Consider the following 22,198-nt stretch of genomic DNA (forward strand, 5'->3'; position numbering starts at 1 on the left):
CTTTCGGAGCACTGCTCCTTCATCAGGTGGTTGTGGTATATAAAATTGTAGGACACAGAATTTATAGCAAAGTTTATAGTGTGATGTAACTGAAATTATACATTGAAAAAGATATGGATTGTTTGTTAAGTCTCTCATCTTTTAGAATGGGCATGTTTGTTTCAGCTCTTTCATATGTAAATCCCAGAACTTTCTTAAAGTTACATTCTCAAGTGAGCTTTAACAATGGGCGCCATTTCGGCCCAGATAATGCATTGAAGGTGTGAGGTGCCCTGTGTGAGGCTGTCTGTGCCACAATGTTCGAACTGATTGTAATCTAAAAAAGGGATTTACAGAATCTTACATGGATTCATGCAGTTTTTGAGCAAAATGAAATGAAATTCTGCAAGTACAAATTCACCTCACAAAATTATGTGTGTGTGTGCGCGTGCGCACAATGGAGAGGATGGTGGGTTTGAGCGTCTGTGGGAGAGCGTGTGTATGTGTATGAGCGTAAAGGGATATATGTCTTTGAGAGGGAGTGGGAGTGTATGGGAGTGTATGTGTGAGCATATGGGAGAGAGCTTGTGTATTCTGATCAGATGTTTTCAAACTAGTAGCTTTATTCCTGATGAAGGGCTTTTGCCCGAAACATCGATTGTACTGCTCCTCGGATGCTGCCTGAACTGCTGTGCTCTTCCAGCACCACTAATCCATAATCTGGTTTCCAGCATCTGCAGTCATTGTTTTTACCTCGCAGTAGGCACTGGCCCCCTGAGAGAGGGTGTGTGTAGTGCAGTGGGGTCACCTGTGGTGGTCATCCTCTTGGGTACCGAACTGAACTGAAACCAACATGCCCATTCTAAAAGATGAGAGACTTAACAAACAATCCATATCTTTTTCAATATATAATTTCAGTTGCATCACACTGTGAACTTCTGCTATAAATTCTGTGTCCTACGATCTTATACCCCACGACCACCTGATGAAGGAGCAGCATTCCAAAAGTTAGTGCTTCCAAATAAACCTGTTGGACTATAATCTGGTGTTGTGTGATTTTTAACTTTGTACGCTCTGTTTTAAAGTGACAATCTTGTATTTAAGTGCTATTTCAAGAGTCTCAACTTTTCCTTCAAATGCAGAAAATTATTACATATTTTCTACCTCCTAATGTCTATTACATTTCATAACAGCCAATATCACTAAATGCTACAATTCCAGAAACAAAACTAATGATATACATAGGGTAGTGTTATATACTACTTTGATTCAAAAAGAAGAAGGGCAGTATGAGTAGGATCCACCATATATGGTGAACTAAGCAAGTTAAAAATGGGATATATGTACAGATAATGCAGTGAAGATTAGTGGTAGGACAGAGATTGGGAATATTTTAGACACCAGCAAAAGGTGATTAAAGGAGCGGTTTAAAATTTATATGAGAGTAAACTAGCAAGAAATATAAAACCAGACAATTAAAGTATTAACTAATGCATAGAATGGAATAGAGTAGATAGAAACAAAGAACTGTGAACAAAGAATGTTGGAAATCTGAAGGAAAATAAGGAATTGGAGAAATTCAGTAGGTCTGGCAGTAGCTGTGGAGAGAAAGCAGAGTCAACGTTTCTGGTCCATTGACCTTTTTTTCAGAACTGATTATAGCTAGGAAAAGGTTGGTACATATGTTGAAGACTGGACCAGGGATGGGGTAGTAATAAACGATAGGTAGAAATGGAGATCAGGGAGAGAAAACAGCAGTTGGCCAGACAAAGGGATGGATAATGGTGAGCTGAGGAGAAAGAAAAGATGCTTATGGGGACCACCAGTGGGTGAAAGTGGGTTAGCTGTGTTTAAACCAACCCATGTGATGACAAGGCGTAATTAAATATTGGCCCTTTAAAAGATGAGGATGGGGAATGAGTAATGGGAACCAAAGAATTGGCAGGGACTTTGAATAGACGTCAACAAGATAGAAAACATAACAGTCATCCCAAGAATAGCTGAAAATCAAGGGGCCCAAAGGAAGAAACCAAAGATCCATTCTGTCTTTTGATCTTAACTTGAAGGTTTGTACAGTATAGTTCGGATTGATTGCTGTTAGCATGTTTGAAAATAAGTAATTTTCAGTTAATGTAAATGAGTAATTAATGAGTATTCACAAAATAATAAGTCACCCAATGGAGAGATTACTAAATATTTAAGAACATTTTAGAAATATTGAACTGAAATGTAAGATTTCTTATTGTGTCTTTGTTTCCCAGCATGAACTTAATGATGAAATTGCAGCACTTGTTGCAGCCAATGACGCAACACAAACATTTATCGATCATCTGGAAGAAACAAGCAAACATATCGAGGTAGTAATTTGCTTAAATCTACTTTCTAGAACTTACAGCTTCTCTATACAGGAATATTTCAGTTTTGCCGTCATAAACAATGAGACCTGAAAATGAAGCAAATTAAACTGCAGCCATCTCCACAGTTCCAAAGTGGTCACTCTCCATATTCATCAGTGAAACAGCTGAACATCAATGTAGGTTGTGAATGACCCAATACCCAGATTTACAGAAAGGCTGCAGGCAAACTGATGTGTTCAATTACTTTCAAGGAGTGCACAGACTCTTTAATTACATCATGAGCTGGATCATGCTGGAAAACAATAGGGTGTTAAAGATTAATCCTTTTATTAATGAATGCACCGGCAAGCATGTCAAGAGATTATGAAAAATGCTGGAATTTCAAATCTCCAGTACTTGCTGGTCAATTTATGCAATTGTGTGTTTTTATTTGCACAAAAGGCATGTTGCCATTAATCTCATTATTTTTAAAACCTGTTGGGTTTACTCATTAAATTAAGGGCTATAATTTAACAGCAGAAGGACACTTTTTATTACGTATTCATAATAAATACGATGCCAGTAAAACCTCCAAATAATTTAAACCACTTAATCTCAATCTTGATTGTAATAAATTGTTGGTAGAGATTTTAAAAGTGGAAAATGAGAGAGTGAGGTACAGGAAGACTCAGTGATTACAGAATAGATGAACTTTTCAGTGACAGATAGCATAGAAATGTCTGTACACAATGTCACAAATTTGGAAGTAGGTGGTCTTGGTTTGGGACTCTAAAGTGCAGAGAGAAAAAGAAAATCAGTGAGAGAGTAGAGAGGATGATTTGCAGGTGAAATCATTGGGGATGGAAAAAGCATTCTGTGAAGGAGCTTCATGTAGTAAATAGGAATAAAAGGACACTTTGACAAAAGTCATAGAAATGATAGATAAGATACTTTAATAAAGACAAAGGCATGTCCAAATGGCAGCACCGGCAAGTTAGGCAGCGTTCAGGTCTCCTGGGTCTGTCCGCTCCAGACCAGCTGCTTCCTCCCTTCTTTGCTTACCCTTTTTATCTTCTTTCTTTTTACTGTTCCTTCATCTTCTTCCTATTGGTGGCAGCAGAGAAGGTGACATCATGGAGGAGGACAACCAGACCTGGACTCTAGTCTAGTTGCATCTGCCAATGGAAACATCCTCTCTACATCTATTTTATCTATTCCCTTCATCATTTTATATGTTTCTATATGATACCACTCACTCTAAATTCCATTGAATATAATCCCAGTCTACTCGGTCTCTTCTCATAAGCCAATTCCCCAACTCCGGACTCAACGTACTGAACCTCCTCTGCACCTGCTCTCATGCCAGTAATTCATTTCTTAAGTTAGGAGACCAAAACTGCTGGCAATGTTCCAGGTGTGGCCTCACCAGCATCTTATACAATTGAAACATAACCTCTTTGATTTTAAACGCAATCCCTTTAGCAATGATGGATAAAATTTCATTTGCTTTCTTAATTACCTGTTGTACCTGTAGACCAACCTTCTGTGATTCATGCACAAGGAGACCCAGGTTTCTCTGCACAGCAGCGTACTGCAATTTTTTTACCGTTCAAATAATAGTCCTTTTTACTGTTATTCCTACCAAAATGGATGACTTCACATTTATTAACATAGTACTCCATCTGCCAGACCTTTGCTCACTCTCTTAAACTATCTCCCCCTGCAAAATTTCCCAGTCCTCTGCATAATTTGTTCTAACAATCATCTTAGTGCCATCTGCAAACTTTGACATGCTACGCATGGTCTCCAACTCCAAATCATCTGTATAAATTGTGAATAATTATGGTCCCAACACTTAATCTCTGACGCACATCACTAGTCACTAATCATTAACCAGAATAGCACTCATTTATTCCCACTCTTTGCTTCCTGTTAGTTAACCAATCCTTTATCCATGCTCTAGTACATTGCCTGTATAGCCTTGCATCTTTATCTTATGCAGCAGCCTTTTGTGCAGCACCTTGTTGAATGCCTTTTGGAAATCTAGATACACCACATCTACTGGGTCCCCATTGTCCACCATGCTCGTAAACGTCTTCACAGAATTCCAGTAGATTAGTTAAGCATGGTTGCCTTTCATGAACCCATGCTGCGTCTGCTGAACGGGACAATTTCTACCTAGATATCTCGATATTTCTTCCTTGATAATAGATTCAAGCATTTTCCTCACTATAGAGGTTAAGCTAACTGGTCTACAGCTCCCCATCTTTTCTCTACCTCCTTTTTTAATCAGAGGTGTCACATTTGCTGCTTTCCAATTTGCTGGAACTGCCCCAGAGTCCCACGAATTTTGGAAAATTGCCAGAAGTGCACTTACTATTTCTCCTGCCATCACTTTTCGTACCCTGGGATGCATTCCATCAGGGCCAGGAGACTTGTCTACCCTTAGCACTATTAACTTGGCCAACACCACCTCTTTTGTGATAATGATTGTTCCCAGGTCCTCACCTACCTTCGTCTCTTTGTCAAATACTAACATGTTATTTGTGTCCTCCACTGTGAAGACTGACACAAAATACCTGTTCATTGCCTTGGCCACTTGCTCATATCCCATTACTAAATCCCCCTTCTCATCTTGTAAGGGACCAATGTTTACCTTAGCCATTCATTTTCTTTTTATATATTTATAGTGTTATGAAGATGAAAGAGAGTTAAAAGCTAGCAGAACTACCTGACATAGTGCCAGTGTTCTGAATAAGGTAACAATGTAACATTTGATCGAATAGCTAGATTAGGTGGGTTGTCTGGAGATGACAAAACAAATTCAAATTTGGCCAATCAGTTTAAATTATACTTCAAAATATCAACCTCCAATCAAGTTTGAATTTAGTATATTGACAATATTAAAAAGAAATGAAACAATCTGATGCTTTGGGATATAAGATCGGGAAAAATTGAACAGTTGAGAAACAACTGCCAAAAGACCAACAGATATAGGCCGCTAGTCAGAACTCTCTGAGAGGTGCCTGTTTAGAGAAGGAATTTGCAAATAGGAAAACAATCAAAACCGACCTGGAGAGCAAATCAACAGAGGAACATAATAAGAGGAGATTTGACAGCTGGCTTGTTTTGCAATTTGAATTTTTTGGTAAATTGTAATTGGAGGTTTTATCAGACTAGTATGATAGAAGGGGAAAGTAAAAGATAGGTTAGAGGAAGAAGTTGTAAATAGTTGTTAGTTAATTATTCTCTGTTATACTTTAAGAAATAAAGTTGTTACTTTTTACTTAGTTCTTGGCCTCTCGAATTTTCACAGATTACTGCACGTGATAGATCTTTTCTGTGTTTTTGGTTTAAATTAAGCAGGGGGGTTTACCCTGTGTCATAACAATAGATGCTTTTGTTATCTGTCTTTTTTTTTTAGCTAGTTTGCTGTCATAATCTATCTTACTTTTCTTTATAGCTTTTTTCTTGTGGCTTTTTGTTGACTTTTAAAGTTTTCCAGATCTTCTAGTTTCCCACTGGTCTTTGCCACTTTGTATATCTTCTTTTTCAATTTGTTAGCCTCCCTTATTTCCTTAGACACCCATTGCAGAATACTCTTTTTCCTACAGCCCTTCCTTTTCACTGTATATATATTTTCTGAGTGCTTTGAAAAATTGCTTTGCTTCCAATCTACTTCAGCCAACTTCTCCCTCATCTTATTGTAGTATCCTTTGTTTAAGCATAGGGCTCTAGTATTGGATTTTATCTTTGCACTTTCCATCTGTATTCTAAATTCAACCATACTGTGATTGCTTCTTCCAAGAGTTTCCCTAATTATGATATCATTAATTATTCCTGTCCTGAAGAAGGGCTTATGCCCGAAACGTCGATTCTCCTGTTCCCTGGATGCTGCCTGACCTGCTGCGCTTTTCCAGCAACACATTTTCAGCTCTGATCTCCAGCATCTGCAGACCTCACTTTCTCCTCATAACACAGGACCAGATCTAGGATAGCTTGCTCCCTTGTCAGTTCCATTACATACTGTTCAAGAAAGCTAACCTGGATACATTCAATGAACTCCTCCTCAAGGTTACCCTGACCAACCTGGTTCAATCAATCAACATGCAGATTTTTACAGCTATTAGTTATTTCTTTGCTTATTGCCCGCTGTAATGTGATATTATTATTTGGTGGCCTATAGACCACACTTATCAGTGACCCATTCTTTTTAGAATTTCTAATTTCCATCCAAATGGATTCAACTTTATCCTCCATAGAACCTATATCAATGCTCACCATTGCCCTGATGTCATCCTTAAATATCAGAGCGACACCATTTCCTTTACTTTCCTGTCTGTCCTTCTGAATAGTCTGATACCCCTGAATATTTAACTCCCAGTTGTGACCATCCAGCAACCATGTCTTCATAATGGCTATGGAGATGATTTGTGCCATTAACTTATCTACATTGTTTCGAATGGTATGAGCTTTCAGGTAAAGTGCCTTTATTGCTGGTTTTAATGCACTTTTTATGAATTCTAACATTTCCATTAATAATATCTCCTAAGTTATTCTTCCTTTAAACTTTATTTATGGTTTGCCATGTAGTTATACACTCCTGATCACATGCTGACCTGCTGTTTTCTTTTCTATTTACCATTTTACTTCCTCTCATTTTCCCCTTCCCTTCCCCTGATTCACTAGTTTAAAGTCCTAGCGCCACCATATTTATCCTTTTCGCTGGAACACTGGTTCCAGATCGGTTCAAGTGGAGACCATACTATTGGTACAGATTCCTCCTGTTCCAAAACTGATGCCAATACCCCATGAAATGGAATCTCTCTTTCCCACACCATGCCTTTAACCACTGGGAATTAGAGACTGAATTGGAAAGTGAGTTGCCACTCAGATATTCTACTATTAATATTCATGCATGAGAATGCAATATGAATTTCAAAGTACATTTCCATCTCTAATTGCCATGGGGAAGATGTTAATAAACTTTCTTAAAGTGTCATGGTCTGTGGTTTAGGTGTACCCATAGTCCAAGAAGTCCCCAGCTTTTGACCCTGTACCTACAGTATATATTTTGATTTGATTTTTGCAGAAACGTATAATTTTAAAAAGAGAGTTGAACTTTTGCTTACTAGCTGTAAGTATGAAATGGCAAAATTTTCCATCTTAAGACATTTACTATAACAAATATCCAAGACCACTTTTAACTAAAGGATATTTTAATTTTACAGTCAACCTTAAATATTAGGAGTGTTTCCAGTTATATTAACATACACTATAGAACCCATGGAATTATAATATTTATAATAAACTGCTTGTCCCATTTTCCAAAAGGACTCCCATATCTCACTTAAACCAAGGAGCAATTTCAAGTGACTGTCTCCAGATGCTTCCCTCAGCTTTTGGATAGCTTTTAAATCCACCACCAGCAATAAAGTTTGTCTAAATGATTCCTCTTTACCTTGGCCTGCCAAGACAAATTTCTTGGAATCCTTAGATGTCTACAGGGTGCATGTTTTTAACTAGTGATTGTATCCCTTCAGCATTTAGCTGTGACAGCTTAGAAAATCAAAACAGCCTTTTATCCTGTTTGACCACACAGAACTCTTATTTCTTTGAGATATTCATTATCTTATAGAGAAGCCTATAGTCTAATCTCAAAAAGTGGCAGATTTACAAGTACGTTACCAGGACTGAAGTGTTTGAGTTATAAGGAGAGGCTGGATAGGCTGTGACTTTTCCCTTGAGGTTGAGGGGTGACCTTATAGAGGTTGATAAATTCATGAGGGACTTAGATAAGGAGAGTAGCAAAGGTCTTTGCTGGAGGGTACGTGAATTCAAAACTAGTGGGCATAATTTTAATGTGAGGAGAAAGATTTAAAAGGGACCTGAAGGGCAGCTTTTTTCACAGAGAAGATAGTTCATATGTGGAATGCACTGCCAGAGGAAGCGGTGGATGCAGGTACAGTTACAATTATAATACTTAAAAGACTTTGCACAGGTATGTGAATAGGAAGGGTTTAGAGTCATACTGCATGGAAACAGACCTTTCTGTCTAACTTGTCCAGACCTACCAAGTTTCCCAAACTAAATTAGTCCCATTTGCCTGCATTTGGCCCATATCCCACTGAACCTTTCCTATTCATGACTTTTAAATGTTGCTACTGTACCTACATTTACCACTTCCTCTGATAGTTCATTCCACATATAAGCTATCCTCTGTATGAAAATGCCCCTCAGGTCCCTTTTAAATCATTCTCCTTTCACCTTAAAAATATGCCCTCTAGTTTTGAAACCCCCTACCCTAGGGAAAAGACCTTTAATATTCACTTCATGATTTTATAAACCTCGATAAGATTAACCCTCAACTTCCTATGCTCCAGTAAAAAACGTCCCAGCCTATCCAGCCTCTCTTTATAACTCAAACCCTCCAGTCCAGGTAACATCCTGGTAATCTTTTCTGAATCCTCTCAATTTAATAATGTTTTAGAAGGGTATGGGTTAAATGCAGGAAAATGGGACTAGTTTAGGTTGGGAAACCTGGTCAGCATGGACGAGTTGGACCAAAGAGTCTGTTTTCATGACTGTGTCCTTTTTCACTTCAGATAGAAATGCTAAGTACCTTTCTTTCATCCCAACTCTGTTTCCTTGTAGAATTTAATGTGCATAGCATGGCAGTTTATCTGCCAATACTTTCAGTACCTTTCTAAGACTGAAAGATTCAGAGTCTACTCATTGTAAACTCAGAGATTGCTGTCATTGTTTCCAAGTTTAAAGGATTTACTGAGAAGGTCAAAGGCAATCACAAGCCTTCCTTTGATCTCTAATGATCAGACCACTCAGGCTTGTTGTTAGACTGCAGAACAAATCACATGACCCCTATATTTACCATCAGTTTAAAGCCCCAGTCCCAAAATGTTGTAATCTTATTAATGTCTTAATTTAAACGGTTTCTTATTCAAAATGGACCATGGCTTGGAATATAAGGTTTAAGGATAATATTTTGGAGTTAGACAAAGGGATACAATGTTAACCAGGATGAGCAAGTTGTCAAGAGTGTGGTGCTGGAAAAGCACAGCAGGTCAGGCAGTATCTGAGGAGCAGGAGAATTGACATTTCAGGCATAAACCCTTCAGCAGATGAATTCCTCTTGACTCTGATCTCCAGCATCTGCAGTCCTCAAATTTCTTCTAGGATGAGGAAGTTGTCTGGCACTGTCATATCTGTAATATATATAGCTATTTGTTCTCCGTTAATGCATTCCTCCTCTATACAAAAGACTGCAGTCTCATGTCTTATCAGCTTGCGCTACTGGACACATCGCATCTCTTCTATCTCTTCTATCTCTTCTATCTATACTTCCTTCCTCTCAGGCCATCAGCACCATTTCTTCCTTCTAGTGCTTGAAACTTTAAAATTATCCCATGTGTAACTGCTGTACTGACACCTTTATGAAATTACTGATGTGTCTCTATTTTTTATAAAGGATCACTTATCAGCTGAACATTTATTAAATAGACATCAAAATATTTGAATTCTTTATTTCTGTCAACGTGTCACCATATTTCAGCATACCAACCAATCCTTTTCTCTATCTGCAAGTCAGGAGTGTGGTGAAATACTTCCCACCTGCCTGGACGAGTGCAACTCCAACAACACGTAAGAGGTTTGATGCCATTCAGGAGGAGAAAGTGAGGTCTGCAGATGCTGGAGAGCTTTCCTGAAGAAGGGCTTATGCCCGAAACGTCAATTCCCGTGTTCCCTGGATGCTGCCTGACCTGCTGCGCTTCTCCAGCAACACATTTTCAGCTCTGATGCCATTCAGGGCAAAGTAACCTACTTGATTGGCACCACAAACATTTACTCCCACCACCAAAGCTCAGCAGCAGTACAGTAACATCTGCAAAATACAATGCAGAAATTCACCAAGGCTGCTCAGACAGCACCTTCAAAACCCACAACCACTGCTGTCTAGACAAGGGCATCAAATATGTGGGAAAATCATCACATACAAAGTTCCCCTCCTACCCACTCAGTACTCTGAACTGGAAATATATTCCTGTTCCTTCAGTGTCATTAGGTCAAAATGTTAGAACTTCCTCCAAACAGCATTGGGGTGTTACCTACACAATGTGGTTCACGAATGCAGCTCACCACCACCTTCTCAAGTGCAGCTAGGAATGGGCAATAAATGCTGGCCAGCCAGCAATGCCCCATCCTATGAGTGAATAAAAAAGGGGGAAAAAATCTAATTAATCCAGATCATTGTAATAGTCAACTATTTGATTCAAATGTCTCTGGAAAATATTCAAAAGTGATTTTGTACCTGTGGTTGATTTAGATTTCCATTTTGACTGTCTCTATGAGATTGTACAAATATGAATTGTTGTCATTGCACAAGAATTGTTCCTATTTTTGTCTTAAAGGACAACTGTAGAAGTCAAAAACAAATCATGCGTGAAAAGATTGACTCCCTAATTGCAATCTTGGAAGAAAGAAAACAGCAAATGATGCAAAAAATCACAAGTGAACAAGAGGAAAAAATGACCCACTGCAAATCCTTGATAAAATCATATGCTGAACGTATACAGTCCATGTCTAAGCTTGTAGAGACTGCTCTACAATCCTTGGAAGAACCGCAAATGGCAGTCTTTCTGCAGGTATTAATATATTTTAACATTAAGCTTTCTTCTCTGTTTTCCTTGAAGGACTTCAGTCAGAAAGGTTTTAATTTAATTATTTTTCATTTCCAGAATGCAAAGATATTGACAGCTAAGTAAGTAGATACAACAGCTTAACAATTATCAACTGAAGAAACAAGTTTGAACCTAATTATTAAGGTTGCTTCTATAATTAGACTTTCAGAGGCAACAAGAGCATCAGTGATTGAAGATTTGGAACATAACTATGAAAATATGAATCACTACAATGTAGATGTTGAGAAGGAACAGAATCTGCTCCAAGCAATTAATTTCCACAAAGGTAAATGAATATTGCTGCATAATAATTCTTGCAAATTGTTATCTAAATCAGTTGTCTTTATTGCTCAATTTAAAAAGCATTAAATGTGTTTTAAATGACACGAAGCAATATATTAATAATAACTAATCCATTGTGATATATTCACACCAAGAGCAGGATGATAACTGTTGAGATGGCACTGCCATTAGCCTGCTCATTCCTTCAAATCTACTGTGTACTTTAGGTTTAGTACTTGTATTTTATTGAATATTTCTCTGTTTTAGCAAATCCAATCTGACCCATTACTGCTCCATTGGTCTATGCTCAACCATCAGCAAAGAAATAGAAGGTGTCATTCACAGTAATATCATGTGGCACAGCAGTGATCTTATCATCGGTGCTTAGTCTGGGTTCTATATCTCATTACAGCCTTGCTCCAACATGAACAGGAGAGCAGAATGCCAGAGCCAAGATGAGAATGACTACCCTTGACATTGAAGCAGCTTTTAATTTAGTGTGAAATCAAGCAACCCTAGCAAAATTCAAGTCAGTAGGAAATCAAAGGAAAATTCTTCACTGGTTGGAATTGGACCTCACACAAGAAAGTTGTTTATGATTGTTGGCAGTTAATTATATTACCCCTGGAATATCACTTCAGACGTTGCTCAGAATAGTGTCCTAGGCCCAACTACATCAGTTTTCTTAATGACCTTTATTTCGATAAAAGGGCAGACGTAAAGATGTTTGCTGATAATTGCACAAGTTCGGTACCACTCGCAACTCATAGCAAGAAGTTTGTACTATCTCCAAGGGTTTCCTCTGGGTGCTATGGTTTCCTCCCACAGTGTAAAGATGTACAGGTTAGATGGATTGACCATGCTAAATTGCCCCATAGTGTCCATAGACATGTGGATTAGCAATGAGAAGAGCAGGGTTATGGGGATTGGGTAGGTGGGTGGGATGGTGTTCAGAGGGTCAGTGTGAACTCAATGGGCTTAAATGGCTTGCTTCCACACTGTAAGAATTCTGTTCTATACTTCCTATATAAATTCTGTAAGTCAAAGAATAGTCAGAGGCTGAGAATTCTGAGGTAAGTAACTCACCTTCTAACTGGCAAATGCCTATAAGGGAAAAGTCATGAGTATGATGGAATACTCACCTAGATGAATAGCTAAGTAAGTACAGATACACAAGTTCAACACCATCCAGGACAAAGCAGCATAGTTGCTTGGCTCATCACAAACTAAAACTTCATTCTCCTGCAGTAGGTGTAGTGGCTGTAATGTGTACAATCTTCAACTGTAGTAAATTCACCATGCCTCCTTTGAAAGCACTGTGCAAATCCATTAGTTTTACCACATAGAAGATCAAGGGATGCGTACAGAGGAGAGCACTACTTGCATGTTTCCCTCCAGGAACACATTGCTCTAATGGTAAAATTATATTTCCATTCCTTCATTGTTGCTCAATCAAAATGCTCTACTAACTTCATTATAGTTGCCTGCTGATGGCACCCTCTTAAGTATGCTTTTCTTTACCAGTTCTCCAATGCTTTCCAGGACTGTTATCCTGACATTGAAATCAGAGAATTCATGGATGAGACGTGCTCAGTCTGAGACAATGTCGGGCAAAGATCAAATTCTCTAAGGACCTACTTTGTGATTTCCTAATAAAATACTGTGGATGCTGGATATCTAAAATAAAAACAGGAAGTGCTGGAGATACTGAGCAGCTCTGGCAGCTTCCATGGACGGTAGAAACAGAATCAATATTTCAAATCTTCTGAAAACAAGTAATTTTGAATTTGAGATATTAGCTCTGTTTCTTTCTCCACAGATGCTCCCAGAGCTGCTGAGTTTCTCCAGCACTTTCTGACTTAGTGATTTCCTGCATGCCAAAAACCCTGCACTCGCTATCAGTTCAGAGTCGGACATGTAATGTGTTTTAGACTTGTTCTCCAATATATGTGACAACTTCAGTCTAAAACTCAGCATGAAGAAAACTGAAATAATATACCAGCCTGCTCCAGAAAATTCCTACCTCATGCCCAAGGCTTCAGATATACCTAGGATAACTTTGCTTATCATGAAAGAATTACATAAATCACCAAAGCAAGTGTAGCCTTTGGGTGCCTTTTGTCATTAGTCTGGGATTGAAGAAAAATGTCTGCATACCAAATTGGAAGTCTGCAAGCAGTAGTCCTGCTTATTCTGCTCTACAGATATGAGACTTGAACTGTGCGTCAGCTCAATATTAGGAAACTCAACCACTTTCACTTCAGCTGTCATTGGAAACTTCTGAAGATCAGGTGGCAGATCAAAGTATGAGGCACTCAGCTGTACCCCTGAGGTAGTATGCATGCACACATCTTGAGACAGTCACAACTAAGGCGGACTCTCTCAGAATGTTTGACATTTGCTGACCAAAGTGATTCTTCCATGAAGAACTTGAGTCTGGGATGCACTGTCATGGTGATCTCAGGAAGCATTACAAAGCCCACTTGAAGGCTTCATTCAGGAGTTTGATTTTGATCTTAGAGGAATCTTGGGAGAAGCTCGACCACGATCAATGCACTTGGCATAACCAGGTAAAGAGTGCAGTCCCTACTAGAGTATATCACAGGCAGACAGAAACACAAGGTGATGAAATTTTGTGTCAGCAGCTTGCCTGCCTCTTTGTATCCCGTTTGCAGCAGCATCTTTGAGTCAAGGTCATACCAATCGGCAACCTATCAAACATCCCAGATGAAAGTCATGGTCACCTTCATCTGGAAGGACAGCAGACATCAATGTATTGCCACACATCAGTTTCAGTTCAAGAAGGCCATTCAACACCAGCTTCAGGAGGGCACTTGGGGATAGACTTTGCCAGATCACTTCTGTCCTAAGTGTTATATTAAACAAGTTGTTTTTTAAAACCTACTAAAAACACACAAAATCAGAATAGGAGTAGTTATTTGACCTTTACAGCTTTTTTCACTATTCAATAACATCATGGTTTAAAACATCTCAAAGTGTACCACTGTCAATGGACTACTTTATGATGGGTAGCCACTGTGATAATGTAGAAATTAATTTGCATACAGCAAGCTCCCACAAATAGCAATGCAATGATGACCAAATAATCTATGGACCATGACATTTCACAGAACTCTGCTCTTTATCAAAATAGTGCAATGGAATCCTTTGCATTCATGTGAAAAAGATAGGGATTCGGTTTAATGTCCTTTCTGAAAACAACATCGGTGACACTCCAGTTCTCCCTCAGTTTTGCACTTTGAGCATCAATCTGGATTTGATGCTGAAGTCTCTCTATTGGAACCTGAGCCCAACAATCTTTTGACATGGAAAGAAGAGTGCCACCACTGAGCCAAGACAGCTCCCAAAGCCATCAGCTACACATTCAGTCTTTGTAACTTCTCTTTAGTCAGTGACTAGGGTTTTTCCTTAAAACCCAAATATTATAACCACACTCTATTCTTGCATTTCTGTTTCTAATCTTTACTTACCAACCTAATCCTAAACAATTCAAATTTGATGCCACTTTTGTAATACCAATTCATAAACACTCAAAATGGCTAAGTTTAATTAATTTTTAAGAATGATTCAAACTTCACTCTCTACAAGTCAGGAAAAGTAGTTAAATTCTTCAACTTATCTCATGTAAAACTCCTTTCTGCAGTTAATGTTTAAGATAGATTGAGGAACCAACATGTTAAGAGTGACTCTATATTTTAGTAGCATAGTTGTCAGCACATAAGTCATATTTTGTTATGTCAAAATCCCTCCACAAATATGGAGTTAACTTATGCACAGAGTACAGAAATGAGCCAGTGGCATAGATATGGGGAGGTGCCAGATTGAAATATTGTTGATATCTGATGCAAACAGTCTTAAACAATGCAGCCTGCATATCCTGCTTGATCCTATGTACTAAATTATAAGATTTTAGTAAATCAAGCATACATAGTGGACTGAAAAATTGAGGCCAACTGCTCATGCGAGCTGAGCGTGTTGTGTCTGTAAGGGGATGACTGGGTAAGCTTATGAATATAAGCAACAATGTAATTTTTGGGCCTGACAGGAGGTTTGTTGTGCACTGTGTTGAATTCTATGTTGCAATTTACAGTACTGCAATAAAACAGTAATTGACATGATTGCAATAAGACTTCACCATAGCTGAAGATTGTTAGTTGTATGCACAGATGTGGTAAATGTGCTGGACTTCACCACACCTTTTCATATTCTAATTTATTTTCTTTGAGGCTTGATGTTGTACTAATTTTCAAATTAGCATAGTGGAAGCTAAAAGTTTGGTTGAATAACCATAAAGCAAACCAGTTTGATGTATTACTGATGAAGTCATTGTGTAAAGAAAGATTTACTGTTTCTTTGAGAATTATTTCCTCCAACTTTTTGTTAATTTGCTCTTTGGTAAATTGAAATACCCATAAATCTAAGTTTCTTTAAGATCCCAGCCTGAAATGATGTTTTCATAGCAATTGATCATTTCTTAGAAAATTTCATGCCTAATTCTTAATATTTATCTTTTATACATTTATTAGACTAAAATTAACACTCATTGTTGCCTTTAAAAGCAAGTACTGTATCAACATTGTTGATGTATCTCCTTCATCAGCAATTTACATTTCTCTTATCAAAGTAAAATTATAGTTCTAAAACTGGTTCACAAATTCTAGGTCTTCATAAGGCTAAATAATAGTACATTAGCATTGGTTTAAACATTACAGCAAAAGAAATAGAAATGAAAGAAACCAAATCACTTCCATAAATGCAAATTTGTTTTAAGTGAATATTGGCCCAAATATTTTGAATTCATTTGTTTCAATGTTATTTAACAATAATGTGAAGCATGTTGAATTGCAGTTGAAGAGCAAACTGAAGAAGGAGTTGAAGATGAGGAAGGTGCAGCAGAGAGGAATGAAGACACTGAAATTGTGACTGGACATTTAGAAATGCCTAGGACAGAACCTTCAGATGTTATCACCAAAGTCTTAACCATGGAGAAATCTAATGTTGAATCTTTAGATAATGTGGCTAAAATCCATTTCACAACAGAAATCACCACAGAAACTTTAGGAACTCCAGATATTTTTTCTTCAAATCAGGATCCCAACATTGCAGGTTCTGTGGATAAAGTTCACCAGGAGGAAAAGCCCGATCCTGAATCATCAGGTGAAATTTTTGAAGTGGAAGAACCCAGTGCTGAGTGCTCAGGTCCTTTGTTTGAAGGTCAGGAAGAAGAAGGGTCCATTACTGAGACTCCATTTGTTGTGGTTGAGGTCGCTGAGAAGGGAGAGTCCAATGCTGAGTCTGCAGGTAGTGGGTTCGATGTCTCTGAGGAGAGCAAACCTGCTTCTGAGTGTCCAGGTGCTGTGGCTGAGGCCCCAGAGGAAGAACAGCCCAGCTCTCAATCTCTAGGTGATGTGGCTGAGGTCCCAGAGGAAGGAGGGTCCAGCTCTCAATCTCCAGGTGCCGTGGCTGAGGTCCCAGAGGAAGGAGGGTCCAGCTCTCAATCTCCAGGTGCTGTGGCTGAGGTCCCAGAGGAAGGAGGGTCCAGCTCTCAATCTCCAGGTGCCGTGGCTGAGGTCCCAGATGAAGGAGGGTCCAGCTCTCAATCTCCAGGTGCCGTGGCTGAGGTCCCAGAGGAAGGAGGGCCCAGCTCTCAATCTCTAGGTGCCAAGGCTGAGGTCCCAGAGGAAGGAGGGTACAGCTCTCAATCTCTAGGTGCCGTGGCTGAGGTCCCAGAGGAAGGAGGGTCCAGTTCTCAATCTCCAGGTGCCGTGGCTGAGGTCCCAGAGGAAGGAGGGTCCAGCTCTCAATCTCCAGGTGCCGTGGCTGAGGTCCCAGAGGAAGGAGGGCCCAGCTCTCAATCTCTAGGTGCCATGGCTGAGGTCCCAGAGGAAGGAGGGTCCAGCTCTCAATCTCTAGGTGCCGTGGCTGAGGTCCCAGAGGAAGGAGGGTCCAGTTCTCAATCTCCAGGTGCCATGGCTGAGGTCCCAGAGGAAGAACGGCCCAGCTCTCAATCTCTACGTGCCGTGGCTGAGGTCCCAGAGGAAGGAGGGTCCAGCTCTCAATCTCTAGGTGCCGTGGCTGAGGTCCCAGAGGAAGGAGGGTCCAGCTCTCAATCTCTAGGTGCCGTGGCTGAGGTCCCAGAGGAAGGAGGGTCCAGCTCTCAATCTTCAGGTGCCATGGCTGAGGTCCCAGAGGAAGAACGGCCCAGCTCTCAATCTCTACGTGCCGTGGCTGAGGTCCCAGAGGAAGAACAGCCCAGCTCTCAATCTCTAGGTGCCGTGGCTGAAGTCCCAGAGGAAGGAGGGTCCAGCTCTCAATCTCCAGGTGCCGTGGCTGAGGTCCCAGAGGAAGGAGGGTCCAGCTCTCAATCTTCAGGTGCCATGGCTGAGGTCCCAGAGGAAGAACGGCCCAGCTCTCAATCTCTACGTGCCGTGGCTGAGGTCCCAGAGGAAGAACAGCCCAGCTCTCAATCTCTAGGTGCCGTGGCTGAAGTCCCAGAGGAAGGAGGGTCCAGCTCTCAGTCTCCAGGTGCCGTGGCTGAGGTCCCAGAGGAAGGAGGGTCCAGCTCTCAATCTTCAGGTGCCATGGCTGAGGTCCCAGAGGAAGAACGGCCCAGCTCTCAATCTCTACGTGCCGTGGCTGAGGTCCCAGAGGAAGAACAGCCCAGCTCTCAATCTCTAGGTGCCGTGGCTGAAGTCCCAGAGGAAGGAGGGTCCAGCTCTCAATCTCTAGGTGCCGTGGCTGAGGTCCCAGAGGAAGGAGGGTCCAGCTCTCAATCTCCAAGTGCCGTGGCTGAAGTCCCAGAGGAAGGAGGGTCCAGCTCTCAATCTCCAAGTGCCGTGGCTGAAGTCCCAGAGGAAGGAGGATCCAGCTCTCAATTTCCAAGTGCCGTGGCTGAAGTCCCAGAGGAAGGAGGGTCCAGCTCTCAATCTCCAGGTGCTGTGGCTGAGGTCCCAGAGGAAGGAGGGTCCAGCTCTCAATCTCCAGGTGCCGTGGCTGAGGTCCCAGAGGAAGGAGGGTCCAGCTCTCAATCTCTAGGTGCCGTGGCTGAGGTCCCAGAGGAAGGAGGGTCCAGCTCTCAATTTCCAAGTGCCGTGGCTGAAGTCCCAGAGGAAGGAGGGTCCAGCTCTCAATTTCCAGGTGCCGAGGCTGAGGTCCCAGAGGAAGGAGGGTCGAGCTCTCAATCTCCACGTGCTGTGGCTGAGGTCCCAGAGGAAGAACAGCCCAGACATCAATCTCCAGGTGCTGTAACTCAGGTCCCAGAGGAAGGAAGGTCCAGCTCTGAGTTTCCAGGTGCTGTGGCTGAGTCCCCAGAGGAAGGAGGATCCAGCTCCGAGTGTTCAGGTGCTGAGGCTAAGGTCCCTGAAGAGGAAGAGGAAACCATCCCTGAGTCTTTGGATGCTGTGGTCAAAGTCCATAAAGAGGAAGAGCTCAGCTCTGAATCTCCAGATACTGTGGCTGAAGTCTCTAAAGTGAAAGAGACCAGCTCTGAGTTTCCAGGTGCTGTAGCTAAGGTCCAAGAGGGCAAAGAGTCCAGCTCTGAATGTCGAAGTAGTGTAGCTGAAGTTTCAAAAGAGAAAGAGACCAGCTCTGAATCTCCAGGTACTGTGGATGATGTTTCTAAAATGAAAGAGCCCAACTCTGACTCATTGGGTGCTACAGATGAAGTCCCTGAGGAAAAAGAGTCCATCTCTGAGTGTTCAGGTGCTGAGGCTATGGTCCCTGAAGAGGAAGAGGAAATCATCCCTGAGACTTCAGATGCTATGGGTGAAGTCTCTAAAGAGGAAGAACTCAGTTCTGAATCTTCAGGTGCTGTGGGTGAGGTCCCAGAGGAAAAAGTGACCATCAGTGAAACTCCAGGCACTGTGGCTGATGTCCATAAAGTGAATGAGGATCCCTGCCCAGTGTCTTCAGGTGCTGCAGATGGGATCTCAAAGGAAAAAGAGTTGAATCCTGAATCTTCAGATGCTACGGCTGATGTCTCTGAGGAGTCTAGTGCATATACAATTACAATGGCTGAAATTTCAGAAAAGGAGACCAATTTTGAGTCTTCAGGTGTTGTGGCTGATGTCTATACAAAGTCCTCAGATGCAGCGGATGATGTTCCTCCTGAGGAAGTTTTGAATTCTGCATCTCATTTTGTAAAGGATGAAGGTCTTTCAACAGAGGAGTCAAATATTGTGACTTCAGATCTTGTAAATGCAATTCCTGAAACAAAAGAATCCAATGAGACATTCCTAGATGTTCCAAATGCAGCCTCTAACATGGAAGAAAATCATATGTTGACTACAGACACTGGGGAACCAGCAAAAAAAATCCTTACTCCTACAACTATACTTCTTCCAGACAAAGTCTCTGTCATAGAAGAATCTATGGTTGAACCTCCAGGTAGTACAATTGCCATATCTACAAAGCAAGAGCTCAATGATCCACTTTCAGATACTGTCAATGCCATGGATTCCATTACGGCATCTCCAATTGTTGTACATAGTGTATGCCCAATAGGCGAATCAGAAATGGCATCTTCATGTATATTGGATGGAATTCCTCCAGGTGGAGAACCAATTATTCCACTGATAGATGTTGAAGCCTGTAAATTAGGACAAGAAAAAACTGAAGTTGAGGAATTTGAAGCAATTGTACAGCAGGTACCTATTTCTGAATTTCATTGTATTAACTGAACAAAAATGTACAGTGCATTTGCAGAACGTTATTAACGTTGTCTTATCTTGAATGTTAATTAGAACACTTTAAAACATATTTTGGTGGCTGCTCTAACTTTACATTTTGTTCTTGAGCTAGTTGACATGTTCCTATTGTACCATTTCATAGAATGGTTACAAAAGGCTGTAGTGCAGTTGAATGTAATGTGTAGTTTTGATTTGTTGCTGTTCAAGTTAAACTCAAGTATGTTAACAGAATATGTACTATTGCTTCATAGAGGCTTTGGATTATTACTAACTGACAGAAATATTATGATATTGTTGACAACTACTGACATTGCATTTTAATCTATATTTGTCCTTGCTCAGGATGCTATATTAAGTGGAAGTTTTAATGCTGATGATTTAAAAATGACACAATTGTTGGAAGTGGTTGATGAAGAAATCAAACTGTACCCAGGGGGGCAAAAATGTGATTCATGGCATGTAATTAATTCCTCTGGGCCTGCTCCAAATGCCGTCCAGCATGTCACCTGTCAAGATCAGATTGGGCCAACATCAACAACAAAGAAAGAACTGGAGTCAGAGCACAACTCTGTTGGAACTGCTGAAGGCTCACCAGGTGTCATGAAAAAGTCTGACAGTGAAAATGAAGTGTCATCACCTGTCATACAGGTCAGTGGAGAAAGATTTTAATACCTATTCTGCAGGAGTGGTTATCATCCATTGTAGGACTGACATGATTTCCTGTAACGTCATACATTTCATTGTCAAATTGTCAGATTGTCATCTGTAATTTGTTTTATACATTCAGTCTGTCTGCATTCCTTTCATCAGAGAGCACTATTTGATTATAGTGTTATTTGTGAAAAATAAAGTTGTGAATTATGAATGGTATTCTTATTGATTTACTTGTGTGACAAATTGATTTTTTTTTACATTTCGTGAAGAAGATCTGAAATGATGGTGACTATAAGGATGATGAGCAGCCAATTCAATCAAAAACTTTCAAAAGGAAATTGCAGAAATGCATGAAGGGAAAATAAGAATGTGAAAGTGCAAAAGAGTACAAGCAAAAGGGTAGCTTAGATATATAGCCAACACAGTCACAAAGGCCTGACTACTCTCCTTATGTGGAGAAAGTGAGGTCTGCAGATGCTGGAGATCACAGCTGAAAATGTGTTGCTGGAACAGCGCAGCAGGTCAAGCAGCATCCAGGGAACAGGAGAATCGACATTTCGGGCATAAGCCCTTCTTCCTGAAGAAGGGCTTATGCCCAAAACGTCGATTCTCCTGTTCCCTGGATGCTGCCTGACCTGCTGCGCTGTTCCAGCAACACATTTTCAGCTCTACTCTCCTTATGTGCCAATATCATTTTATGTAGTGCATATGAACATACAAAATAAGAGCAGAAGAAGGCTGTTTGACACCTCAGTTATTATTAAAGGGCTTGTAGACTACTCCCACTAAGTGATTACTTCCACTTACTATTTCTCATTTTCACCCGTCAACTCCACACCCTGATCTCCTAAACCAATATCATCTTTAACCATCGCATTAATGCTATCCTTGAGTAATAGCTCCACCCTCCGCTGTTACCCAGTTCCCAATTTTTCTGACTGTTAGATGCTCCCAAATAGTCAGGACACAATTCTAGTCATCCTGCATCCATGTCCCCAAAATAGCTATCAGATCATACTTCTGTATTTAGAAGAATGCAATTTGATGTAGTGGTATTGTTGCTGGACTAATAATCCAGAGACCTAGGTAATATTCTGGGGGCATTGAATCCCACCATGGCAGTCATCAGGAAGTCTAACACATCAATGCAAAAGATAAGGCTGAAATATCTGAAACAATTGTCAGCCAGAAATTGATTATGGCTGCTTTGAAGGTCCCCAGCATCAAAAATGTTTTCAGTTTCCAGTCAATTTGATTCACTCCATATGATTTGAAGAAATGGCTTGAAGGCACTAGATACTGCAAAGACTAGGGTTCTGACAACATTCCAGCATTAGTACTGAAGACTTGTGCTCCAGAACTTACTGTGCTTCTAAAAGCCTCGTCCAGCACAGTTACAACACTGGCATGAACTTGACAATGTTGAAAAATACCCAGACATGTCCTGTATACAAATGCAGGAAAATCTGACTTAACCAACTGGCAGACCTGTAAGTCTCCTCTCAATCACTCGTAATTAAACCATTCAGTTCCTGTCATTATT

General features: G+C 40.5%; 1 protein-coding gene across 4 annotated transcripts in view; it reads left to right on the forward strand.

The window, feature by feature from the left end:
- The window catches only part of LOC122560132 (uncharacterized), a 45,485-nt gene that overhangs the window by 9,116 nt on the left and 14,171 nt on the right, over positions 1 to 22,198 (forward strand). For 3 of the 4 annotated variants that reach the window (XM_087994878.1, XM_087994880.1, XM_087994879.1), the window contains exons 4-9: positions 2,241 to 2,336; positions 10,742 to 10,975; positions 11,069 to 11,091; positions 11,173 to 11,297; positions 16,163 to 19,959; positions 20,344 to 20,649. In XM_087994878.1, coding sequence (XP_087851004.1) covers positions 2,241 to 2,336; positions 10,742 to 10,975; positions 11,069 to 11,091; positions 11,173 to 11,297; positions 16,163 to 19,959; positions 20,344 to 20,649 — 4,581 coding nt within the window. The remainder of the gene's footprint in view (positions 1 to 2,240; positions 2,337 to 10,741; positions 10,976 to 11,068; positions 11,092 to 11,172; positions 11,298 to 16,162; positions 19,960 to 20,343; positions 20,650 to 22,198) is intronic. The other variant, XM_087994881.1, reaches the window with a different exon arrangement.

Source organism: Chiloscyllium plagiosum, unplaced genomic scaffold, assembly GCF_037043375.1.
Source record: "Chiloscyllium plagiosum isolate Xiang-an unplaced genomic scaffold, Cpla_swu_hap1 HiC_scaffold_15, whole genome shotgun sequence".
Classification (NCBI taxonomy): domain Eukaryota; kingdom Metazoa; phylum Chordata; class Chondrichthyes; order Orectolobiformes; family Hemiscylliidae; genus Chiloscyllium; species Chiloscyllium plagiosum.